Source organism: Ursus americanus, chromosome 22 (genome assembly GCF_024610735.1).
Source record: "Ursus americanus isolate L20-20 chromosome 22, mUrsAme1.1.p, whole genome shotgun sequence".
NCBI lineage: Eukaryota > Metazoa > Chordata > Mammalia > Carnivora > Ursidae > Ursus > Ursus americanus.
Window position 1 is genome coordinate 48,456,745 of NC_142148.1, and position 22,320 is coordinate 48,479,064.

Sequence of the window (22,320 nt, forward strand, 5' to 3'; positions counted from 1 at the left end):
CCCAGTAGTGCAATGGCTGGATCATAGGGTTGCTCAATTTTTAACTTTTTAAGGGACCTTCACACTGTTTTCCAGAGTGGCTATACCAACTGCATTCCCACCAACAATGTAGGAGGGAACCCCTTTCTCTACATCCTCTTCAACCTTTGGTGTTTCTTTCCTTGTCCGTTTTTGCCATTCTAACTGGCACAAGGTGGTATCTCAGTGTGGTTTTGATTGGAATTTCCGTGATGGCTAATGATTTTGAACATTTTTTCATGTGTCTGTTAGCCATTTGTATGTCTTCATTGGAAAAGTGTTCATATCTTCTGCCCATTTTTTTATTTGTTTATTTTTTTCTCGTGTATTGAGTTTGAGAAGTTCTTTGTAGATTTTGGATACTAGTCTTTTATCTGTAGTGTCATTTGCAAATATCTTCTCCCGTTCCGTGGGCTGCCTCTTAGTTTTTTTGACTGTTTCCTTGGCTGTGCAGAAGGTTTTGATGTTGATGAAGTCCCACAAGTTCATTTTATCTTTTGTTTCTCTTGCCTTTGGAGATGTGTCATGAAAAAAGTTGCTGTGGCCGATGTCGTAGAGGTTGCTGCCTGTGCTCTCCTCTAGGATTTTGATGGATTCCTGTCTCACATAGAGGTCTTTTATCCATTTGGAGTTTATCTTTGTGTATGGTGTGAGAGAGTGGTCAAGGTTCATTCTTCTGCATGTAGCTGTCCAATTTTTCCCAGCACCATTTATTGAAGAGACTGTCTTTTTTTCCACTGGATGTTTTTTCCTGCTTTGTCAAAGATTTTTTGCCCAAAGAGCCGAGGGTCCATTTCTGGGTTCTCTATTCTGTTCCATTGGTCTATGTGTCTTTTTTTGTGCCAATACCATGCTGTCTTTGTGATCACAGCTTTGTAGTACAGCTTGAAATCAGGCAACGTGATGCCCCCAGCTTTGTTTTCCTTTTCAAGAATTCCTTGGCGATTCGGGGCCTTTTCTGGTTCCATACAAATTTAAGGGCTGTTTGTTCCAGTTCTTTGAAAAATGTCATTGGTATTTTGATTGGGATAGCATGGAATGTGTAGATTGCTCTAGGTAGCATAGATATTTTAACGATGTTAATTCTTCCGTTCCATGAGCATGGAATATTTTTCCATCTTTTTGTGTCTTCTTCAATGTCTTTCAAGAGCGATTTGTAGTTTCTAGAATATAGATCCTTTACATCTCTGGTTCAGTTAATTCCGAGATAATGTATGATTTTTCATGCTATTGTAAATGGAATGGATTCCCTAATTTCTCTTTCTTCAGTCTCATTGTTCTTGTATAGAAATGCAACTGATTTCTGAGCATTGATTTTGTATCCCGCCACATTACTGAATTGCTCTATAAGTTCTAGTAGTTTGGGGGTGGAGTCTTTTGGGTTTTCCATATAGAGTATCATGTCATCTGCAAAGAGAGACAGTTTGACATCTTCTTTGCCGATTTGGAGACCTTTTATCCCTTTTTGTTGTCTGATTGCTGCTGCAAGGACTTCTAGTACTAAGTTGAAGAATAATAGTGAGAGTGGGCATCCTTGTCGTGTTCCTGACCTAAGGGAAAGGCTTCCAGCTTTTCCCCATTGAGAATGATATTCACTGTAGGCTTTTCATAGAATATGAAATTGAGGAATGTACCCTCTATTCCTACAGTCCGAAGGGTTTTAATCAGGAAAGGATGTTGTATTTTGTCAAATGCTTTTTCTGCATCAATTGAGAGGCTCATATGGTTCTTGACTCTTTTCTTGCTGATATGATCTATCACACTGATCGATTTGCGAATGTTGAACCACGCTTGCATCCCAGGGATGAATCCCACTTGGTCTTGATGGATAATCCTTTTAATGAACTGTTGCATCCTATTAGCTAGGTAGGATCTTGTTGAGAATTTTGGCGTCCAAATTCATCAGGGATATCGGTCTGTAATTCTCCTTTTTGATGGGGTCTTTGCCTGGTTGGGGGATCAAGGTAATTCTGACCTCATAGAATGACTTTGGTAGTTTTCCTTCTATTTCTATATTTTGAAACAGCTTCAGGAGAATAGGTATTATTTCTTATTTGAATGTTTGGTAGAATTCCCTGGGGATCCGTCAGGCCCTGGACTCATGTTTTTGGGGAGGTTTTTGATCACTGCCTCAATCTCTTCATAATTAATCGGTCTGTTTAAGTAACCAATTTCTTCCTGTTTCAGTCTTGGTCGTTTATAGGTTTCCAGGAAGGCATCCATTTCTCCCAGGTTGTTTAATTTATTGGCATAAAGCTGTTGATAAAAAGTTTCTAATGATCCTTCCTATTTCATTGGTGTAGGTTGTGATCTCTCCCTTTTCATTCATAATTTTATTAATTTGGGTCCTTTCTCTATTCTTTTGAATAAGTCTGGCCAGCGGCTTGTCGATCTTGTTGATTCAAAGAACCAGCTTCTAGTTCTGTTGATCTGCTCTGCTGTGCTCCTGGTTTCTAATTCATTGATCTCTGCTCTAATCTTGATCACCTGCCTTCTTGTGCGTGGGTTAGACCTGTTCCAGTTCCAGCTTCTTGAGGTGTGAATATAAAAACTGCATTTTAGATTTTTCTATTCTTTTGAGTGAGGCTTGGATGGCTGTGTATTTCCCCCTTAGGACCACCCTTGCAGTGTCCCATAGGTTTTGGACCGATATGTTTTCATTGTCGTTGGTCTCCATAAATTGCTTAAATTGATTTTTAATTTCCTGGTTTACCCAATCATTCCTGAGCAGGATGCTTCTTAGTTTCCAAGTGTTTGAGTTTCTTCCAAATTTTTCCTTGTGATTGAGTTCCATTCTCAAAGCATTGCGGTGTGAGAATATGCAGGGAATAATCTCAGTCTTTTGGTATCGGTTGAGACCTGTTTTGTGACCCAGTATGTGATCTATTCTGGAGAACGTTCCCTGTGCATTCGAAAAGAATGAGTATTCTGTTGTTCTGGGGTGTAGTGTTCTGTATATATCTATGAGGTCCATCTGGTCCAGTATGTCGTTCAAAGTTCTTGGTTCTTTGTTGATTTTCTGCTTAGGTGATCTGTCTATTGCTGAGAGAGGAGTGTTGAGGTTCCCTACTATTAACGTATTATTATCTATATCTTCCCTACTATTAACGTATTATTATCTATATGTCTCTTTATTCTGGTTAAGAGTTGGCTTGTGTATCTAGCTGCTTCCCTGTTGGGAGCATAGATATTTATAATTGTCATATCCACTTGTTGGATACATCCTTTAAGAATAATATAGTGTCCTTCTGTATCTCTACCTACCGTCTTTAGTTTAAAATCTAATCTGTCAAGGTACAACACCCAGTGATGACAAAAATACTCAACAAAGTAAGATTAGAGGGAACGTACCCCAAAATAATAACAGTAACCATATATCTAAAACACACAGCTAACGTCATACTCAATGGTGAAAAACCAAAAGTTTTGCTTCTAAGATCAGAAAGAAGACAAGGATGTGCACTCCCAGCACTTTTGTTTAATATAGTACTGCAAGTCCTGACCTCAGCAGTCAGACCAGGAAAAGAAAGAAAAGGCATCTAAATTGGTAAGGGAGAAGTAAAACTGTCACTATTCGTGTATAGCACGATAGCACGATACTGTATCTAGAAAACTCTAAGGACCCTACCAAAAAAAAAAAGTCACTAGAACTCATAAGTTCAGTAAAATTACAAGATGCAAAGTTAATACACAGATCTGTTCCATCTCTATGCACTACGAATGAAATAGCAGAAAGAGAAATTGAGAAAGAAATCCCATTTACAACTGCACCAACGATTAAACACACACACACACACACACACACACACACACACACACACACACACACACACACACACACACTTGGGAATAAATTTAATGAAAGAGGCTTTAAGACCGGGACTCTGAAAACTATAAATACACTGATTTAAAGTCATGACACACACACAGAAAGTAAAGACATTCGATGTTTGTCGATTGGAAGAATTAATATTCTTAAAATGTCCATACTATCTAATCCACAGATTTAAGGCAATCCCTATCAAACACCAACAGCATTTTCCACCGAACCAGAACAGACCTAGAATCTGTATGGAATCGCAAAAAATCCTAAATATCCTGGAACATGGCTGGAAGTATCACAATTCCAAACTTTAATTTACGGTACAAACATGTCGTAATCAAAACAGTATGGTACTGGCACAAAAATAGACACACAGAGCGATAGGACAGAATAGGAAGCTCAGAAATAATTCCACAACTATATGGTCAATTAATCTTCAACAAAGGCCACAAAAGTATACAGTGGGGAAAATAAAGCCGCTTCAGCAGATGATCTTGGGGAAACTGGACAGCAACGTGCAGAAGAATGAAACTGGACTTTTTTTCCACCATAGACAAAAATTAACTCAAAAAGCTTAAGGACCTAAATATGAGACCTGACACCATAAAAATTTTAGAAGATAGCACAGATAATTTCTCTGACATCAGCTGTAACAACACTTTTCTAGATATGTGTATATGATCCTTTTAGTGTATTACTGAATTTGGTTTGCTAATATTTTGTTGAGGATTTTTGTAAGTGTATATTAGGAATATTGGCCTGTAATGTTTTTCTTGCAGAATCCTTGTCTGGATCAGGTATCAGAAGAATTCCAGTTTTATAAAATGAGTTTGGAAGAATTCCCTCCTCCTTTATTTTTTGGAAGAATTTGAGTATTAATTCCTTTTTGAATATTTTGTAGAATTCACCTGTGAAACCATCTAGTCCTGGAGTTTTGTTTTTTGGAGGTTTTCAATTACTGATTCAACCTGCTTACTAATAATCTGTTCAGATTTTCCATTTCATCAGGATTCAGTCTTAGCAAGTTGTATGTTTCTGGGAGTTTTATCAATTTCCCTTAGATTGTCCAATTTTTTGTATATAATTGTTCAGAGTAGTTTCTTATGATCTTTGGCATTTCTCTGGTATCACTCTTTCATTTTTTATATGAGTTCTGTCTCTCCCTCTCTCTCTCTCCTTGTTTTTGGGGGTGGGGGAAATCTAGGTAAAGGCTTGTCAATTTTATTTTCAGAGAATCAGTTCTTAGTTTCGTTGGTATACTCCATTATCCTTTTAGTCCCGCTTCATTTTTCCCTGCTCTAATCTTTGTTATTTCTTTCCTTCTAATAACTTTGGCCTGATGTGTTCTCTTTCCAGTGCCTTAAGGGGTAAAGTTAGGTTGTTTGTTTGAGACTCATCTAGTTTCTTGAGGTTTCATTTATTACTAGGCATATGTGGTGTTTTAAATCCATTTATGAAACAGAACACTACATTCAGTCATAAATTAAAACAAAACCTAAATATCTTTTGGGGCGCCTGGGTGGCACAGCGGTTAAGCATCTGCCTTCGGTTCAGGGCGTGATCCCGGCGTTATGGGATCGAGCCCCACATCAGGCTCTTCTGCTATGAGCCTGCTTCTTTCTCTCCCACTCCCCCTGCTTGTGTTCCCTCTCTCGCTGGCTGTCTCTATCTCTGTCGAATAAATAAAATAAAATCTTTAAAAAAAAAAAAACCTAAATATCTTTAGAGTTCAGTAATTCATCTGTTGTGTATAACACTCAGTGCTCATCACAAAACCCAAATATATCATGAGGTTTCATGTGTCCTCACACTTTTCTTTAAGCTTCTAAAGCATATTGTAGAATTTTTTATAAATTGTAAATTTTCCGTATGAGATATGTGAGTTTGCCTGTATTTTTTTAATCCGTTGCTTTTATTGAGTTTATGGAGATGACTATGACTAATTATCCACCCTTGTCTTTGTGCAAACAATGAAAACAATTAAAGCAGTGTTTCTCAAACTTTGGTGTGCATTAGAATTGCCTGGAAGACTTGTTGATGCCAAAGGTAAATCCCACTGGATTCTGATTCAATAGTTCTCTCGAGGGCTAGAGTATTTGCATTTCTGACAAATGTGTAGGTAATGCTGCTGGCTTTGGGGCCATATTTTTGAGAACTGTGGAATTTGTCGAGCCTCTGGGACCTTAACTATCATCTAATAATTTTTTTTATTTTTCATACACATCATAAATAAACTTTAAACTATATTATAGGCAGCTTGTGTTGAAAACATAGTGCGTTAGTACTGTTAGAATCAGAAAGGCAGTTTCTATCTAACTGAATTCTGACTACGACAAGTAAAGGGTATGGAGTCACAGGGTCAGAAGAGTTAGTGAATAAAGGATATTTGGCTGTGTTCCTGGAATACAGATGCTCCTTCCAAGTGTTCTGTATTATGGTAGCAATTGAAAACAGCAACGTGGGAGCTCTGTGACCTTGGGCTCAAACCGTTCGGATTAAGCTTGGGATTCCTAATATTTCAATGAGGTTGAACTAGAGGACAGCAACTTTCAGCTACAACATGCAGCAGTGTTAACTACAGTGATTGTGTAGCACATGACATTCTCAGGACTTACAGCTGTGGTTTGTACCTTTGATCCCCTTCATTCAGTTTTCCCTCCCGTCACCCCGTGCCTCTGGTAACCATAAATCTGATCTCTTTTTCTATTTGTTTTTCTATTTGTTTTATGTTTTAGGGTCCACATATAAGTGAGATCATCTAGTATTTGTCTTTCTCTGCTGACTTATTTAGTATAATGTCCTCAAGGACCATCCGTGCGGTCTCAAATGACAGGATTTCCTTATTTTTATGGCTGAATAGTATTCCATTGGATATACAGACTACATTTTCTTTATCCATTACTCTGTTGATAGATACAGGTTGTTTCCATATCTTGGCTATTGTAAATAATGCTGCTATGAACATGGGGTGGCAATACTTCTTCAACAGGCTAACTTCTTTTTTTTCAACATGTTAATCTCATTTTGTTCAGCTATGTAACCAGAAGTGGAATTGCGGGATCCTTTGGTTATTTTATTTTTAATATTTGAAGAAAGTTCATAGTTCTTTCCATACTGGCTATGCCAATTTACATTCCCACCAACAGTGCACAGGAGTTCCCTTTTTTCTACATCTTCATCAACATTTGTTATCTTTTGTCATTTTGATAATAATTATTCTAACAAGAATGATATCTCGTTGTGGTTTTTGTGGTTTTGATTTGTATCTTCGTAAAGATTAGATGTTGAACACTTTTTTTTTTTTTTTAAGATTTTATTTATTTATCTGACAGAGATACAGACAGCCAGCGAGAGAGGGAACACAAGCAGGGGGAGTGGGAGGGGAAGAAGCAGGCTCATAGCAGAGGAGCCTGATGTGGGGCTCGATCCCATAACGCCGGGATCACGCCCTGAGCCGAAGGCAGACGCTTAACCACTGTGCCACCCAGGCGCCCCTGAACACCTTTTTTATGTGCTGGTTGTCCATTTGTCTTCTCTGGAGAAATGTCTATTTAGGTCCTTGGTCCTTTCTTTAGTTGGTTTCTTTTTTCTTTTCTTTATTTTTTTACTTTCTTTCTTTCTTTCTTTTTTTTACATACAACTGAGTTGTATGAGTTATGTATATATTTTAGGTATTAATTTCTCTTCAGATACATGATTTGCAAATATTTTCCCATTCCATATGTTGCATTTTCATTTTGTTGATTATTTCTTTCACTGTGAGGCTCTTGAGTGTAGTACCACTTTTTTTTTTTTTATTTTGTTGCTCGTGCTTTTGGTGTTATTTTTAAAATATACTTACCAAGACCAATGTCAAGTCGTTTATTCTCTATGTTTTCTTGTAGGAATTTTATGATTTCAGGTCTTCCCTGTAAGTCTTTTATCTATTTTGAGTAAATTTTTGTGGATGATGTAAGATAGGGGTCCAGTTTTGTTCTTTGACATGTGAATATCCACTTCTCCCAGCATCATTTACTGAAGAAGCTGTTTTATTTTTCTCCATTGAGAATGCCTCCCTTCTCAAAAACCGTATGCGTCTGGGTTTATTTCTGGGCTCTCTCTTGTGTTCATTAGTCTATGTGTCTGTTTTTATGCCACTACCATAAGATTTTGATTTACTATAGCTTTATAATACAGTTGAAATCAGGCAGTGTGATGCCTCCAGCTTTATTCTTCTTTCTAGAGATTGTTTCGGTTATCCAAAGTCTTTCATTGTTTCATTCAAATTTTAGGATTTTTTTTTTCTTACTGCAAAAAAAGTCATTGGAATCTTGATAGGAAATTCATTGAGTCTATTGGTGGCTTGGGTAATTAACATTATTTCTTGCAATTCATAAACATGCAATACCATTCAATTCATTGGTGGGTTTCTTTTTTTGTATCTGTCATCAATGTCTTGTTTTCCGTGAAGAGATCTTTCACCTCCATGCTCAAGTTTATTTCTAAGTATTTTGTTGTTTTTCTCCCTAACATAAATGTTCTTTGTATCTTTTCCCTTATATCTTTTTCAGATAGTTTGTTGTTGGTGTATAGGAATGCTACTGCTAGGTGTACATTTATTTTCTATCCTACAACTTTACTGAATTCATTGATTAGACCTAACAGGGTTGTTTTTATAGTCTTTAGGATTTCTATATGTCACCTGCAAATAGAGACAGTTTTAACTTCTCCCTTCCCAATTTTTATGCCTATGATTTCTTTGTCTTGTCTGATGGTCCTGCTAGGACTTCGAGTACTGTATTGAATAGGAGTGTCGAGAGTGGGCACCCTTGTCTTGTTCCCCATCTTACATGACAAATTTTCAGTCTTTCACCAATGAGTGTGATGTTTGCCGTAGCTGTGGGTTTGCCGTATATGGCCTTTATTGTGTTGAGGTACGTTTCTTCACGATCCAATTTGTTGAGGGTTTTTATCATGAATGCATGTTGTACTTTGTCAAATGCATGTCAAATGCTTTTTCTGTATCTATTGAGATATTCATATGATTTTTATCTTTCATTCTGTTAATGTGATGTGTCACACAGTGATTGATTTGCATATGTTGAACCATCCTTGCACCCCCTGGACAAATCCCAGTTGATCGTGGTATATGGTCCTTTAAGATGCTACTGAATTCAGTCTGTTAATACTTAAAGAGAATTTTTTCATCTATATTCATCGGGGACACCAGTATATAATTTTCTTTTCTTGTAGTCTTTTTATTTGGTTTTGGTATCATGGTGATACTGGCCTCTTAAAATGTGTTTGTGTGTATTCCTCTTATGTTGATATTTTTGGAAGAGTTTAAGTAGTATAGGTGTTAATTCTTCCCTTACGGCAGGTCTAGTAGTGAGGAACTCATTTAGCTTTTCTTTGTTTGGAAAAGTCTTTATCTCTCCTTTATTTCTGAAGGACAGCTTTTCCAAATAAAGCATTCTTGGCTGACAGGTTTTTTTCCAAGTGGAGATGTTTTGACCTGGAAGTTTCATTGAAGAAAGGTGACCGTGATCTTGCTGCCCTAGGCCAGAGTTTTCTGCACAGCCGTATTTCCTCTGACCCTCTAAGGAGGCATGGAAATCTGCCAGGGAACAAAGCCACACAGACAACCTCCTCACGTTAAACCCAACCCCCTGACAAGGGGTGGTGAAAGGCCAACCAGGCAGAGCAGCCTGAACAGCCAAGCAGCAGGCCCCTCCCCCAGAAGACAGACTGGAAGAACAGGTAAGTGACACGCTTATTTCCTACAGGACTGCAAAACTCCAGCGCCAGGGGAAACTAATATATTGAGGTCCAGGTGTTCCCTCAAGACTCATTTATACTTCAAGCTAAAATTTTACATTTATTTAATTTTTTTTACCTTGTTACCATCTCAAATACTCTTATTTCCCAATTTATGATTTGAAGTGGGTTTTTATATTTTCATATCTACCTTTTATACTTTTTATACCTCATACCAATCCTTTTCACACTACTCCATTTTGTTATGTATGTGAAATGTATATGATATATGTTATATATATGTTTTATATATAAGTTCCAGATTGTTTGCAATTTTGGGACATGGTGTCTTCTAAGACAGAGACCAAAAATCAATCAGGAACAGACAGATCACCCCGCCTTGTCCACCCTGAGTGCTTATAGTCTCTCTGCCCCACTGTAATGACTGTTTTGGATAATCGTGACTTTGTTTGGGTATCTGTGGTAGCTTCCGACCACTTGGAGTATTTTCTAGAGGGCGTCTTCCTTGGTTGGTGGTTGATATTTTGGACTCTGTGTATTTGCTCAACCATCCCTCAATAGAATGACTAGAAGGAGAACTCTCAACAAAGAAAAGAACCGGAGACCATGTCCTCTGCCACAGAACTAATTTTAAGGATATAAGCATGATGTCAGAGGTAGCGTTCAGGATGGCAATCGTAAAATCAATAGCTAGGGTAGGAAAAAGCATTAATGACAATATATAATATATGAGGGCAGAAATGAGATCTAATCAGGCTGAACTTAAAAATGCTATGCATGCGATGCAGGCTGAATTGGACGCTCTGACAGCCAGGGTCAGTGAGGCAGCAAAGATAATAAGTGATCTAGAAGATGGGCTGATGGAAAGGAAGGATATTGAAGAAAATAGAGAAAAACAACCCACAACACATGAAGAGAGACTTAGAGAATTTAATGGTACATTGGAAAGAACCAATATCAGGATCATTAGGACAAAGAAGGCGGGCTGGAAGGTATATTTGATCAAATCATGGCTGAGAACTTCCCAAATCTGGGGAAAGAAGCATGCATTCACGTCCAAGAGGCAGAGAGGAGTCCTCCTCAAATCAATAAAAATAGTTCAACACCACGACATATAATAGTGAAGCTTGCAAATCCTAAAACCAAGGAAGCTATGCAGAGAGTAGCTAGAGGGAAGGGATTTCTTACATACGGAGGGAGGAACATCAAAATAACATCAGACCTGTCCACAGAAACCTGGCAGGCGAGAAAGGGCAGGGTAATAAATGAGAAGAAAATGGAGCCGAGTACCTTATTTAGCAATGCTATCATTCAGAATGGAAGCAGAGATAAAGAGTTTCCAGGATAGACAAACTGAAAGAACATATGACCACCAAGCCATCCCTACAAGAAATAATAAGGGGGATACTGCAGGCGGACAGATCCCGAGGGTAACAGACCAGAAAGTAACAGAGACAATCTACAGAAACAGGGATTTTAAATACAATGGCACTAAATTCATAGCTTTCAATACATATTCTGAATGTAAATGCTCTGAATGTTCCAATAAGAAGACAAACAGTACAAGATTGGATTTTAAAAGTAAGACCTATCCGTATGTTGTCTACAATAGACTCGGTTTGAACCTAAAGCCCCTCCAGATTGAAAGTGAAGGGATGAAGAACAATTTACCACACTAATGTACCTCAAAAGAAAGCTGGGGTAGCAATCTTCATATCAAACAGATTAGATTTTAAACTAACGGCTGTAGTAAGAGATGTAGGGGGACACCGTATCATACTTAAAGGGCCTATCCAGCAAGAAGACTTAAAAATTATAAATTTCTATGCTTCCAATGTGGGAGCAGTCAATTATATAAACCAATTAATAACCAAAGTAAAAAAACTTATCTATAAAATACGTTAATGGTGGGAGACTTCACCACTTCACTCACAACAATGGACAGATCATCTAAGCAGAAGATCAAAATAGAAACAACTTAAAAGACATTATCACTGAGGTAAAAACACAATCCACAAGACGGGAGACCGTAGTGCAAACCATGTGTCTGAAAGGGGCTCAATATCCGGAATATACAGAGAACACATAAACTCAGCAACAAAAACCAAACCAAATGTAATGTGTCAATGTGCAAAAAAATGTGAATACACATCCTCAAAGACACGCACATGAAAAGGAATTTGAAAAGATACTTGACTCACTAATTTTTAGGGAAATCCACATTTTATTTTATTTACTTATTTTAAAAAATATTTATTTGACAGAGAGAGACAGCGAGAGAGGGAACACAAGCAAGGGGAGTGTGAGAGGGAGAAGCAGGCTTCCCACTGAGCAGGGAGCCTGATGCGGGGCTTGATCCCAGGACCCTGGGATCATGACCTGAGCCGAAGGCAGATGCTTAATGGCTAAGCCACCCAGATGCCTCAGAAATCCACATTTAAAAAAGCAATGAAATAGCATTTTTCATCAAGATGACTCTTCCACACACACACACACACAAAGAATTAGAAGAAAAGAAAAGAACAAGTGTTGGCAAAGATCTGGAGAAATTGAAACCTTGTTCATTGTGTGTGGTAGGAATATTTGAGCATAGTTGTGAAATCAGTATGGTAGTTCTTAAAAAAAATTAAAATTAGACTTACCCTGTGTTCCAGTAATTCTGCTTTTGGGGTATATACCCAAATTAATTGACACCATGGTCTTGAAGATCTGTCTGAACATACATTTTCATGCCATCATTAGTCATAATAACTAAACCATGAAAACAGTCCACTATCTGTCCAAGGAGAAACAGATGTTGTTTATACACACGATGGAATAAGAATGAATAATATCTCAGAAGAGGAAGAAAACACTGACATATGCCACAACATGGGTGAACTTTTACATTAAGTGCATTCATAAAAATGCAAGCTTTGACTCCACTTTTGGGACCTACCCAAAGTAGATTCATAAAGACAGAAAGTAGAATGGTGTTGCCAAGGGCTGGAATGAGGCAGTAATGGTAAGTTTCTGATTCATGGTGTAGAGTTTTAGTTTCACAAGATGAAATGAGATGTGAAGTTGGGTTAGACGGAGGTTGTAGAAAGGGTATTAATGCATTTAATACATTTAAAATGTATTCCATGAACTTAATGTACTTAATGAAATATAAACCTATAAATGGTAGATTTGTAGACGGTAGATGGTAGATTTTTGATTATGTGTATTGTATGTCAATAAAAATATTTTTTCTTTAAAAACTGCAAATACAGAGAAATGAACACAGGACAATTTAGTCTTGCCATTTTGGTGCTGCTATTTTGTCTCACCCATTTTCCTGGAGACAACTTTGATCCAACAAAATGTTCTCATTCTGTGCCCACTTAAAAGCTTAAAATCAGAATTTTCCAAAACATGAAAATTTTTTCAAAACGATATTTTCAGAGTTAATTTAATAAGACATTTTATTCCTTGATCAATTTTTAAAAATGTAGCACAATTTAAAATTCTATTTTATCTACTTTAACTTTAATTCACTGATTTTAAAAATCAGAATCAATTTTTTATGCAAATGGCTTGGATTTTTTATCCATATCATAGTCTACTGACTGTGGGTTCTGCTGTTTTACATTTTACTTATGTGTCATTATTTTTACCAAGTCAACTTTCCTGATGCCCATTATGAATATTAAAATATTTTTTGCCCAGTTTTATTGATATAATTGATCACTGTATATAATTGACACACTGTATGTGTAAGGTATTATGTGATAAGAACTCTCAGAATTTACTCTCTTAACACCTCTCAAACCATAGAGCGGTATCAACGGCAGTCATCATGTTGTACTGTAAATCCCTGTTATTTATCTTAAAACTGGAAGTTTGTACCTTTTCACCATTCACTCAATCCCTGCCCCCACCCTCCCCTCTGTTTCTTGTTACTTTAATCTGATCTGTTCTTCTGAATTAGTTTTCCGCCTTTTCTTTTCTTTGTTTTAGATTCCACATAAAAGGGGAAAATGTCTATGTATCTATCATCTATATAGTATCTATCTCCCTATATATATCTATACCTACACATATATAGTGTTTGCCTTTCTCTGTCTCACTTGTTTCACTTGGCATAATGCCTCTAAGTCCAAAACTGTTATCACACTTAGCAGGATTTCCTTTTCTTATGGCTGATTAATATTCCATTATGTAGGTAACGCTTCTTTATCCATTCACCACTAATGGGCACTGATGTTTTCCTTGTCTCAGCTATGGTAAATAAAGCTTCTTGCACATGGAAGTGCAGGTATTTCTTAGACATATTCCTTTGTTTTCTATGGAATGTTCCCAGACGTGGAGCTGCTGCACATACCGTGGTTCTGTGTTCAGTGTGTTGAGGACGCTCCATACTGTTTTGCACAGTGCCGGCGCCAGTGCGCATAGGCTCCTTTGCTCCACATCCTCACCAGCATTTGTTGTCTCTTGTCGTTGTTATGACAGCTGCTCCAATTGATGTGATAGGTCATTGCGCTTTGGGCTTGCGCATGCCTGCTTATCATTTGTTTATGTTCTCTGGGAAAGTGCCAGAGCACTGAGCACTGTCTCTGGGGTCCAGGGGCAAGACCAGTCTCCATTAGACCTTCAGGGTCCTTGTTTGGACATACAAGGGTGGGTGCAGAATCACTCTTCTGGCTGAGGTGAGGGTGCTGGAATAGTAAAGAGGACACCATGGGAGTGGACAGAAAAAGGAGGAAAGGGAGGTTTCTGTGGTCCCTTATTCTGCTCTTGGAGCCTGGAGATCCTGCTCCTTTGCCACTCTGACTCTGGAAAGCCACTGCCTTGAGGACACCCAGATAAAAGCACCCCTTTCTTTGGTGGTGTGCCTGCCTGGGGCTGTACCACTAGAGACAGAGAACGTGATGCAGGGTGCTTCCTTGTCCGTGGTGCCTCATCAGTTCTGCTGGAGATACTGGAGAAGGAAGAGTCAGGCAGAGGCCATTGTGGTTGTCCCCTTGCCCAGAAACAGCTCGAAACTTTTAGTTGCGCTTCTCCCTACAGTCTAGCTTGTTAAAAGGGGAGGTGGGCTCCAAGATCTTCTCAGTTATTCATTCGGTAACTATACACTAAGCACTCCCCTATGCCAGGTACCTTGGTGGACCCATGAGGAGAGCTGAAAATACCAAGAGCTCCCTGCTTTTAGGGGCTCACAGTCTAGAGATGGACAAAGCACAAACCAAAGACGTGAAAGAAAAGAGCAAGTGCTATATACGACGACTGAAGTATGTAATGAAGGAAGGCTGGGGAGTCATTGGATAGGAAAATATGAAAGGCCTCACTGAGGGTGACATTGCTGAAAACAGATTGACAAAAGGGAGCTAGACCTGCACACGTCTGTGTGCGGTGTGTCAGAAAGAAGGGACCGCTGTTGCAGACACTCACTAACAGAGCTGGTTTGGCCAGAGGAGGTGAAAAAGGCAGCCCTCGTGGCTGGAGGGACACTAGGAGGAGAGCAGAGGGGAGGGAGGAAGGCAGGGAGAGGTGCTGAGGCCTGGGAGACTGTTACTTATCTATTGTTCCTATGTTACTGCCTTGCCCCAGTAGCCTGAATCTTAAAATGTATATATTTAATTTCTCACAGTTTTTGTGGGTGAGGAGTCCAGGCACAAATAAGCATAGTTCCCCAGGCTCAAGGTGTGTCAGAGGCTGCAGCAGTGACTGAGGCTAGACTGGCAGAGGATTTTCTCCCAAGTTGGCTCACATGATTCGGGAAGCTGTTTGGACTCAGAATCTGAGTTCCTGTGTGTCTTCTGGCCTTGGCACAGGCCAAGTTCTCTGCCATGTGTGCTTCTACACATGGCAGCTCAAAATATCTGTGCTCGATTTTTGGTTCAGAGATCAAGAAGAAAAAGGGAAAGGGAGTGAGATGCAGAACACAAGAAAAGTAACTAGGAAGTTAGAAACTCTTTGCAATTGAAACTTAGACATCACATTTCATCACATTGGCTGCATCCTATTGGTCAGAAGCCAGTAACTAACCACCTAATGGGTAGAGAGTGATGCCTATACCACAAGTCTGGATCGGTGGGAGCCACTGTGAAGGCTGCGCCCCTCATAGACAAAAATGAGGCAACTGGGGCGCCTGGGTAGCGCAGTCGTTAAGCGTCTGCCTTCGGCTCAGGGCGTGATCCTGGCGTTATGGGATCGAGCCCCACATCAGGCTCCTTCGCTAGGAGCCTGCTTCTTCCTCTCCCACTCCCCCTGCTTGTGTTCCCTCTCTCGCTGGCCGTCTCTCTCTGTCAAATAAATAAATAAAATCTTTTTTAAAAATTTTAAAAAAATGAGGCAACTGGGTCTCATTCTAAATATAATGGGAAACAATTGAACAGTTTAACTACAGAGGACAGCAATATCTGCTTCTTCGTTCATTTCCACCCCATCATAGTGCCCACATTTACACAAGGCCAAGTGGGAAAGTGTTCCAATATTACATTGTTGGAACCCAGGCCTCTGTTGAGCGGCCCTCCATGCCAAGTCCCACCCCTTCTTGTAATTCTTCCATCCTGAAAATTGTGCTTCAGATACACAGGGGACCACCCCACCCATGTTACATTATCCACATACACCTGATGATGTCTCTAAGAAGTGGATTCTAGCCTGATCCCCACTAAGCAGCTTGGGAAAGTGGGGAATATGTGAGAGACACAATGATTTAGGACTCAGAACTGGGAAAACAAAGAAAAAAGGTCTGAATTCAGCTCTGTCTCCTGAAACCTCAGACCCTGGTTACATTTCCAGAGAGTGGTGGCTATGGCATTTTTGGCTCATAGTGTACAGTTAAGGAGATGACATGGGGGAGAAAAGTAAACAGTTCGTTGCCAAGAGACGGCAGAGGCCAAGGTACTGGAATCTTGAAGAAGCGACCTCACTTCCTTGGTGATAGGCCCCAATTGAACTTAGAACTCTGGTAACCAGGCACATCCATTCAAAGAAAGCCTGCTTTCCAGCTCACTTGACTCGAGACGTTCAAGAGAACAAGATGTTCTGTTGCTGTATTCCTACTTTCAGGGGCTTTGGGCCCAAGAAAGTCCAGAGAGAAAGACTTTCACATCATTGTAGTCGTCGTCTCAGCCCGCTTTTCCGAGCCCTCTGGACATGTGGCAGGAGACACCAACAGGTAACACAGGGCAGCTCAGAGCAGCCCACTGGAGAGCAGGCAACAACAGTGATCCTACTTCAGCAGGCCCACACCTCTTGCCCCTCACTAAGTGTGTATGTGTATGTGTGTGTAGAGGAGGGGGCAGAGGAAGGATGCCCTTCCTGGGCAGAAGCAAGCTGCCAGGTGTTGGAACCTGGCCCATCTTTCATGTTCACACCCCAGGTCATAGCAGGCAGGATGAGAAGCTGAGTGCTGGGGACCAAGCTCTACCACCTGTATGTTAATCATGAGCCCTAGGGTTTCATCTGGCTTCCTCTTTGTTGGATGTCTTTTCTGCTGCTTCTCTTAGCCTTAACTGGAGAACACGATTTCTAATGGGGGTGGCCCCTTGTGGCAATGTCCCGTGAGGCCACTAATGTCTCTTGGCCCCATATATATGGGGCACTGCATTTTCGGAGCTGTACCCAGGAGATCATTGATGAGCTGGTCTGTGACTTTAACTATTCCAACTCCCTAGACAAGTGTCAGGTGCACCAGACCACCCAGGATCAGTGCTGCCTGAGGTGAGAATGGGAAGAGGGTTCTCCACACCCAGGGCCCCCACACAAATATGGGGACAGACCTAGGGCCCTCCTATAGTGTTTCCACATGAGTGTCCCTTAGGCCCAACCACAAAGTAATCCCAACATCTACACCTCCACCACCAGCTATGGGATAAGGTAGGAAGACTCTTCACATATATGGGAATGGTAGAGAATATAATTAATGTTTTTTTTGCAGTTTAGGGGCGTAGGTTATTTTGTTTTGTTGTGTTTTATTTTACTTTTCCCGAAGCCATGAGTGTCTTTGTACTGTTTTTATTATTTTCCCTACTCACCCAGGTATCCTGTGTAGAACCCAGCTCCACTGTCCTTGGAGAACTTGTCCAAGGCCTTATAAATCCTCACACTAAATAGGGTGATTGAACATAAAAGGAATGGTGGGATGAAGTCATTCTATATGTTTCTCTATAACGCGTCATTTCTCAGAGTACATCAAATCATTGTAGGTCTACCAGGTCACAAGCTGTGTCCTTATATGTCTTTTTGGACCTCCGTAAAGGAGGTCGTCAGCCACAGTAATTCAGCCTTTCAAGGCTGGTGGAACTTGACATGATTCAATTCTGTTGCCATTTCAGCAATGCTGCAAGGAACACTTAAGTGTCTTAACAAACTTTTTTTAGCTGCTAGATCTGCCAGAACATAGAACCACAGATTGGGTGGAAGGCCTCTGATGCCTCCTGGCCCAGGTAGCTGGCTCTATCTTTTCAGAGTTCCACCCAGGACATCTTTGATGAGCTGCTCCAAGGGTTCAGCTACTTCATCTCCTTTGACAAGCAGCAGGTGCATCAGGCCACCAACAACATCCAGTGCTGGTCTGGGGTGAGAATGGGTCCAAATTCATGTCCTATCTCAGGACCCACAGATGATCAGGGCAAGGCCAGAACCCACACTAGAAACAATTGGCTCCCCTGTGGCCTGCCAAGGAGGGTGGTTTCCCCTGAACCTTTCTCCCCATGTCAGGAACAGACCAGGCCTCATCAGCATGGGAGGAATGCCATGCATTCCATGCTCTGGACAGTTCTCAGGCCCAACGTCTATGATCTCAAGCAGCGTTGGAGATGCTAAGCTTCTGCTTTCTCCTGTCTGCAGTAGGGATGTTTACCGATGACTTAAAGGCATAGAGTTCTTAATAAAGGCTATTAAAAGAGAGAAATGCTATTGTTGCTCAACTAACAAAATGGGTTAAAGGGAACAATGGTTTATCATTTCACCCCTAAAGCCAATTGCACCTTTAAGCCTAGAGCCCTTTTCTGGGCGGGCCTTCAAGTCCCTTTTCTTGCACAAGTTCCTGAAGCGTTGGGAGTCTCTGGTCTGAACGCCAGACCCTGATCTTCCTGGTGGTTCATGGAGTTGAAGCTGAGTACGCTGCGCTCCCCCCCCCCCCCCGTCTTTCTGGTGGGGAAAAAGAATTAATCCTGTCCCTGGACGAGGCCTGCACGATGCTGATGCTCAGAGAAGGCACAGTGGAGCATTTCGTACGCTCCCTGGTACCATTCTTCCCAGATATAAACATATCAAATATCACAATTTTCTGCATAATACCATGTGTTCACTTCACCCCAACAGGTCCTGGGCCAGCAGTTCAACAGGTGAATGCCCACCCCAGGCACAGCACAGGAGTGAGACTCCCACCTACTAGCTGTATGTCTTGGGAATGTCACTGTACCTCTCTGAGCTTCACTTTCCTCTTCTGAAAAATGGGGTGGTAAGAGGCTGAATCTCATAGGGTTACTGTAGGAAATCATGGGAGAAAACACGGCACGGGCTTATCTGGGGCCTGGCTCTGTAGAAAAGGCTGCTGAATATGCTGGGCATCTTCATGTTTAGTAGTTCTCGCTCTCCAGTGAAGAAGCTCTCAACCTCAACCCTCACAGGCCTGTGGCCCTTCTGGGTTTACAAAAGCAAATGGAAAGCTCATAGTTTTCCTGTTTGCAAAGGACTTCTGAGATTCCATCTAGTTGGTCCTGGCACTGGTCCTTTATGTGACCAGATTAGGGAGTCACTGGGGGCAGGCAGAGCCGCCCAAGGTCCACTCAGTATTTGGAAAGTACTGGTTAGGAGTCATTCATTCAATAATATGTATTAGGCATGTAGTAATGCAGGCACTTTCCAGTCACTAAGATAACTCAGTCGACAAAGTAGATACAATGTCTGGGTCTCAATTTTAGTCAGAGGGTCAGATAGTCACTCTACACATCATAAGCACCCATGTCCATAGTTCATTAGATGTGACATCTTCATGGCCTACTCTAGGTGTGACTAGATCCACCCGTGTTTGTACCATTATGATGGACTATAACAAGTAAAAACACGGTCTTTGGGTCCAGAAGGAAAGACTGCTGCCTCCACAGAGCAGGGTGGGAGATACAGGGGTTGTGGCTGGGGAGGGACTTTCAGAGCCATAGATCTCACAGATCTCTTGGTTTCCATGGGAGGGCTGAATTTGGGGGGCTTCCTGAAGAAGCAAATGAGTCAAAAAGAGCTATGGATGGGCCTTCAAGCCCTCTGGGAAGCAGAGCACAATCTGGGCTGAGTTGGTGCCTAAAACATCCACCCCTTTGATGGTCTCATCTTGCTCTGCCTGCCCCTTTCCGTATCCACCTCTGCTGACCACAACTGGGGCCAAGAATAGAAGCTGTGGTGAGCAGACCACTCACAAATCTGCCTCAAACTTAAGCCCTGATACTGGTCTGCATGGAAGACGGAGTAGACTAGACCTATGGCCGTGAAGAGTGTAAGTGGAAAAACCACTCATTCAGGTTTTCTGGATGAGCAAACCACTGCAAAGACAGCTACAGAGGGGTTGGAAGTGGCCTGGGGCCATCTTCTGGGACCCACACAGAAAGAACGGTGCTGTGGGAGTAGCATGTGCAATGAAAGGCCAGGCCTCTGACTGTGCTCCACATATGACTTGAGGTAAAGGGGGGGGGGAGCTCTGTACATCTGAAGTGCCATGACTGGGACCTGAAAAACCATGCCCCCATTCTCCTGCTGCAGCGGGAACTTCTGGAGCCTGTAGAGGCAGAGGGTAAGGGAGATTGCAGTTTGGGAAGGCTATCTGGAATGGGGCTCATGGATTGGAAATTCATTGGATATATTTTTTTAATATTTTCTTATTATGTTATGTTAGTCGCCATACAGTACATCCCAAGTTTTTGATGTAAAGTTCCATGATTCATTACTTGCGTATAACACCCAGTGCACCATGCAATACGTGCCCTCCTTAAGGCCATGGTATATGTCCTGTTTTTGGAAAGGCACATGGAAAGTCAGTGATGTGGATGAACCTTTCTCTTTAACCTGCTCCAGTGCCAGCTCCAGGGCTCCTTCCAGTTGCAGAGCCAGAAAAAGGGCCTTCTATGGAGCTAGAGGCAACCCCAGCTCTGCATCGACCATCACCTGCAGTGTCAGAGCCAGCCTCCCCTCCATCAGCTGTTGCAGAACTGGAACACATGCTCCCATCTTCTCCATGTGTGCCGGGTGCTGAGCTGCAGTCAGCTGGACCATCAGCTTTCCCAGGAATTTTCACTCCAGCTCTGACAATAGACATAGAGCCCACTGTGACCCCAGATGGTTCCTGCTGTGTCACCCCAAAGAACCAGCTGGGTGAGGAGAAGCCTGACCTCCTGGACTTCCCTTCCAGGCTTGTGACAGAGCAACTCACATATATGGATACGGTGAGCAGTTAGGCTCTCAGGGTGGGGCAGGGACAAGCGTTTCTTCTGCTCTCGGCTGCCTTACACCTGCCTTTCCCTGATGTGGACTCCTATGGTCTGGGACCAAATCTCAGCTCCACCACTTCCCAACCCTGTCAACCCATCAAGGCGCTTAGCCCCAAGCTTTCACTGTCCAGCTGCGGACTGTAGCGAGAGACCCTGATAAGCACTGATACGGAGGTACTAGGGAGAAGAAATGAGCCAGAATGGAGAGACCAATGGGCAGGCCCTGGTCCCGTGGGTGGAGGAGGGCAGCTCCCTGTGTTCAGTCAAGTCCATGGGTCGCCCACCCACTTGTTTTGGAGGCTGAGTACCCTCAGCAATTACTGGGTATCTGATGTGTACTTAAGTGCAGGGCAGATAGATAAACCTGTGGTTGTAGCTATCATGTGAGAATGTGCATCTGAGAGGGGAGTAGAACCAGAGGGATGAATAGTTGGAGGGGAAGAGTCCCCCTTGGGAGGAGCCACCTTGAACAGCAGCGTGGAGCTTGGAGTTTGTGAGGATGATCAGGATGCAAATGCCCTCCTTCCTTCCCTCGTCTCTATTTGCTCCTGGGCCATCCTGTCCTGGGCCCCTCAGTGAAAAAGAATAGAGTGAAATCCAGGGACTCCAACCAGGCTCAGGCCACATTCTCAGCTTTCTGAGCTCTAGCTCTGACCTGTGACCCCTATCTAGGACACTAGTCTTGCATGTGAAATAGCTGGGTGAACAAACCTCCCCCTGTTCTCTAGGAGCTGTTCAAGAAGCTGCTGCCCCATCAGTGCCTGGACTCCGTCTGGTCCAAGCGCAATAAGCCTGGCAATGAGCACCTGGCACCCACAGTCCGGGCCACTGTCGCCCAGTTCAACGGTGTGGCCAAGTGTGTCATCACCACCTGCCTTGGCAACCCAAGCATGACAGCACGGGACAGGGCCATGGTGGTGGAGCACTGGATCAAGGTGGCCAAGGTATGCAACGGGAAGCCCAGCCGAGGTGCTCTCCTGAGTCTCGGGCACTGCTCTTCCCTTGATCAGGTCTCAGGGTGGAAGGCCCTGGTCTTTGCCCTAGGGACTGTGCAGTCCCTAGGCTCTTCCTTCCAGAGGCTGACTGTGACTTGCATGGCCCAATGTTGGGATGCTCTGTTCCTCCTTGACTTCTTCGTTGGAGTGAGGTAAAATCCTTTGTCTCTCAGCATTGGGACTCTTTGGGCCTTATATGTGCCCTTCGGCAGGTCCCTGGACATCTGCTTCATCCAGGAGGAGTGATTTAAACTGAGGGTGACTGAAGCTCTAG

General features: G+C 42.0%; 1 protein-coding gene across 7 annotated transcripts in view; it reads left to right on the forward strand.

The window, feature by feature from the left end:
* Positions 1-22,320, forward strand: part of LOC148108089 (ral-GDS-related protein-like) — an 81,655-nt gene that overhangs the window by 57,196 nt on the left and 2,139 nt on the right. For 5 of the 7 annotated variants that reach the window (XM_087853795.1, XM_087853793.1, XM_087853792.1 and 2 more), the window contains 3 exons: positions 9,308-9,580; positions 20,639-21,006; positions 21,780-21,995. The exons of 1 other annotated variant lie outside the window; for it this stretch is intronic. In XM_087853795.1, the coding sequence (XP_087709921.1) occupies positions 9,430-9,580; positions 20,639-21,006; positions 21,780-21,995 (735 nt within the window). In that variant the 5' untranslated portion in view covers positions 9,308-9,429. The remainder of the gene's footprint in view (positions 1-9,307; positions 9,581-20,638; positions 21,007-21,779; positions 21,996-22,320) is intronic. One more of the 7 variants, XM_087853796.1, reaches the window with a different exon arrangement.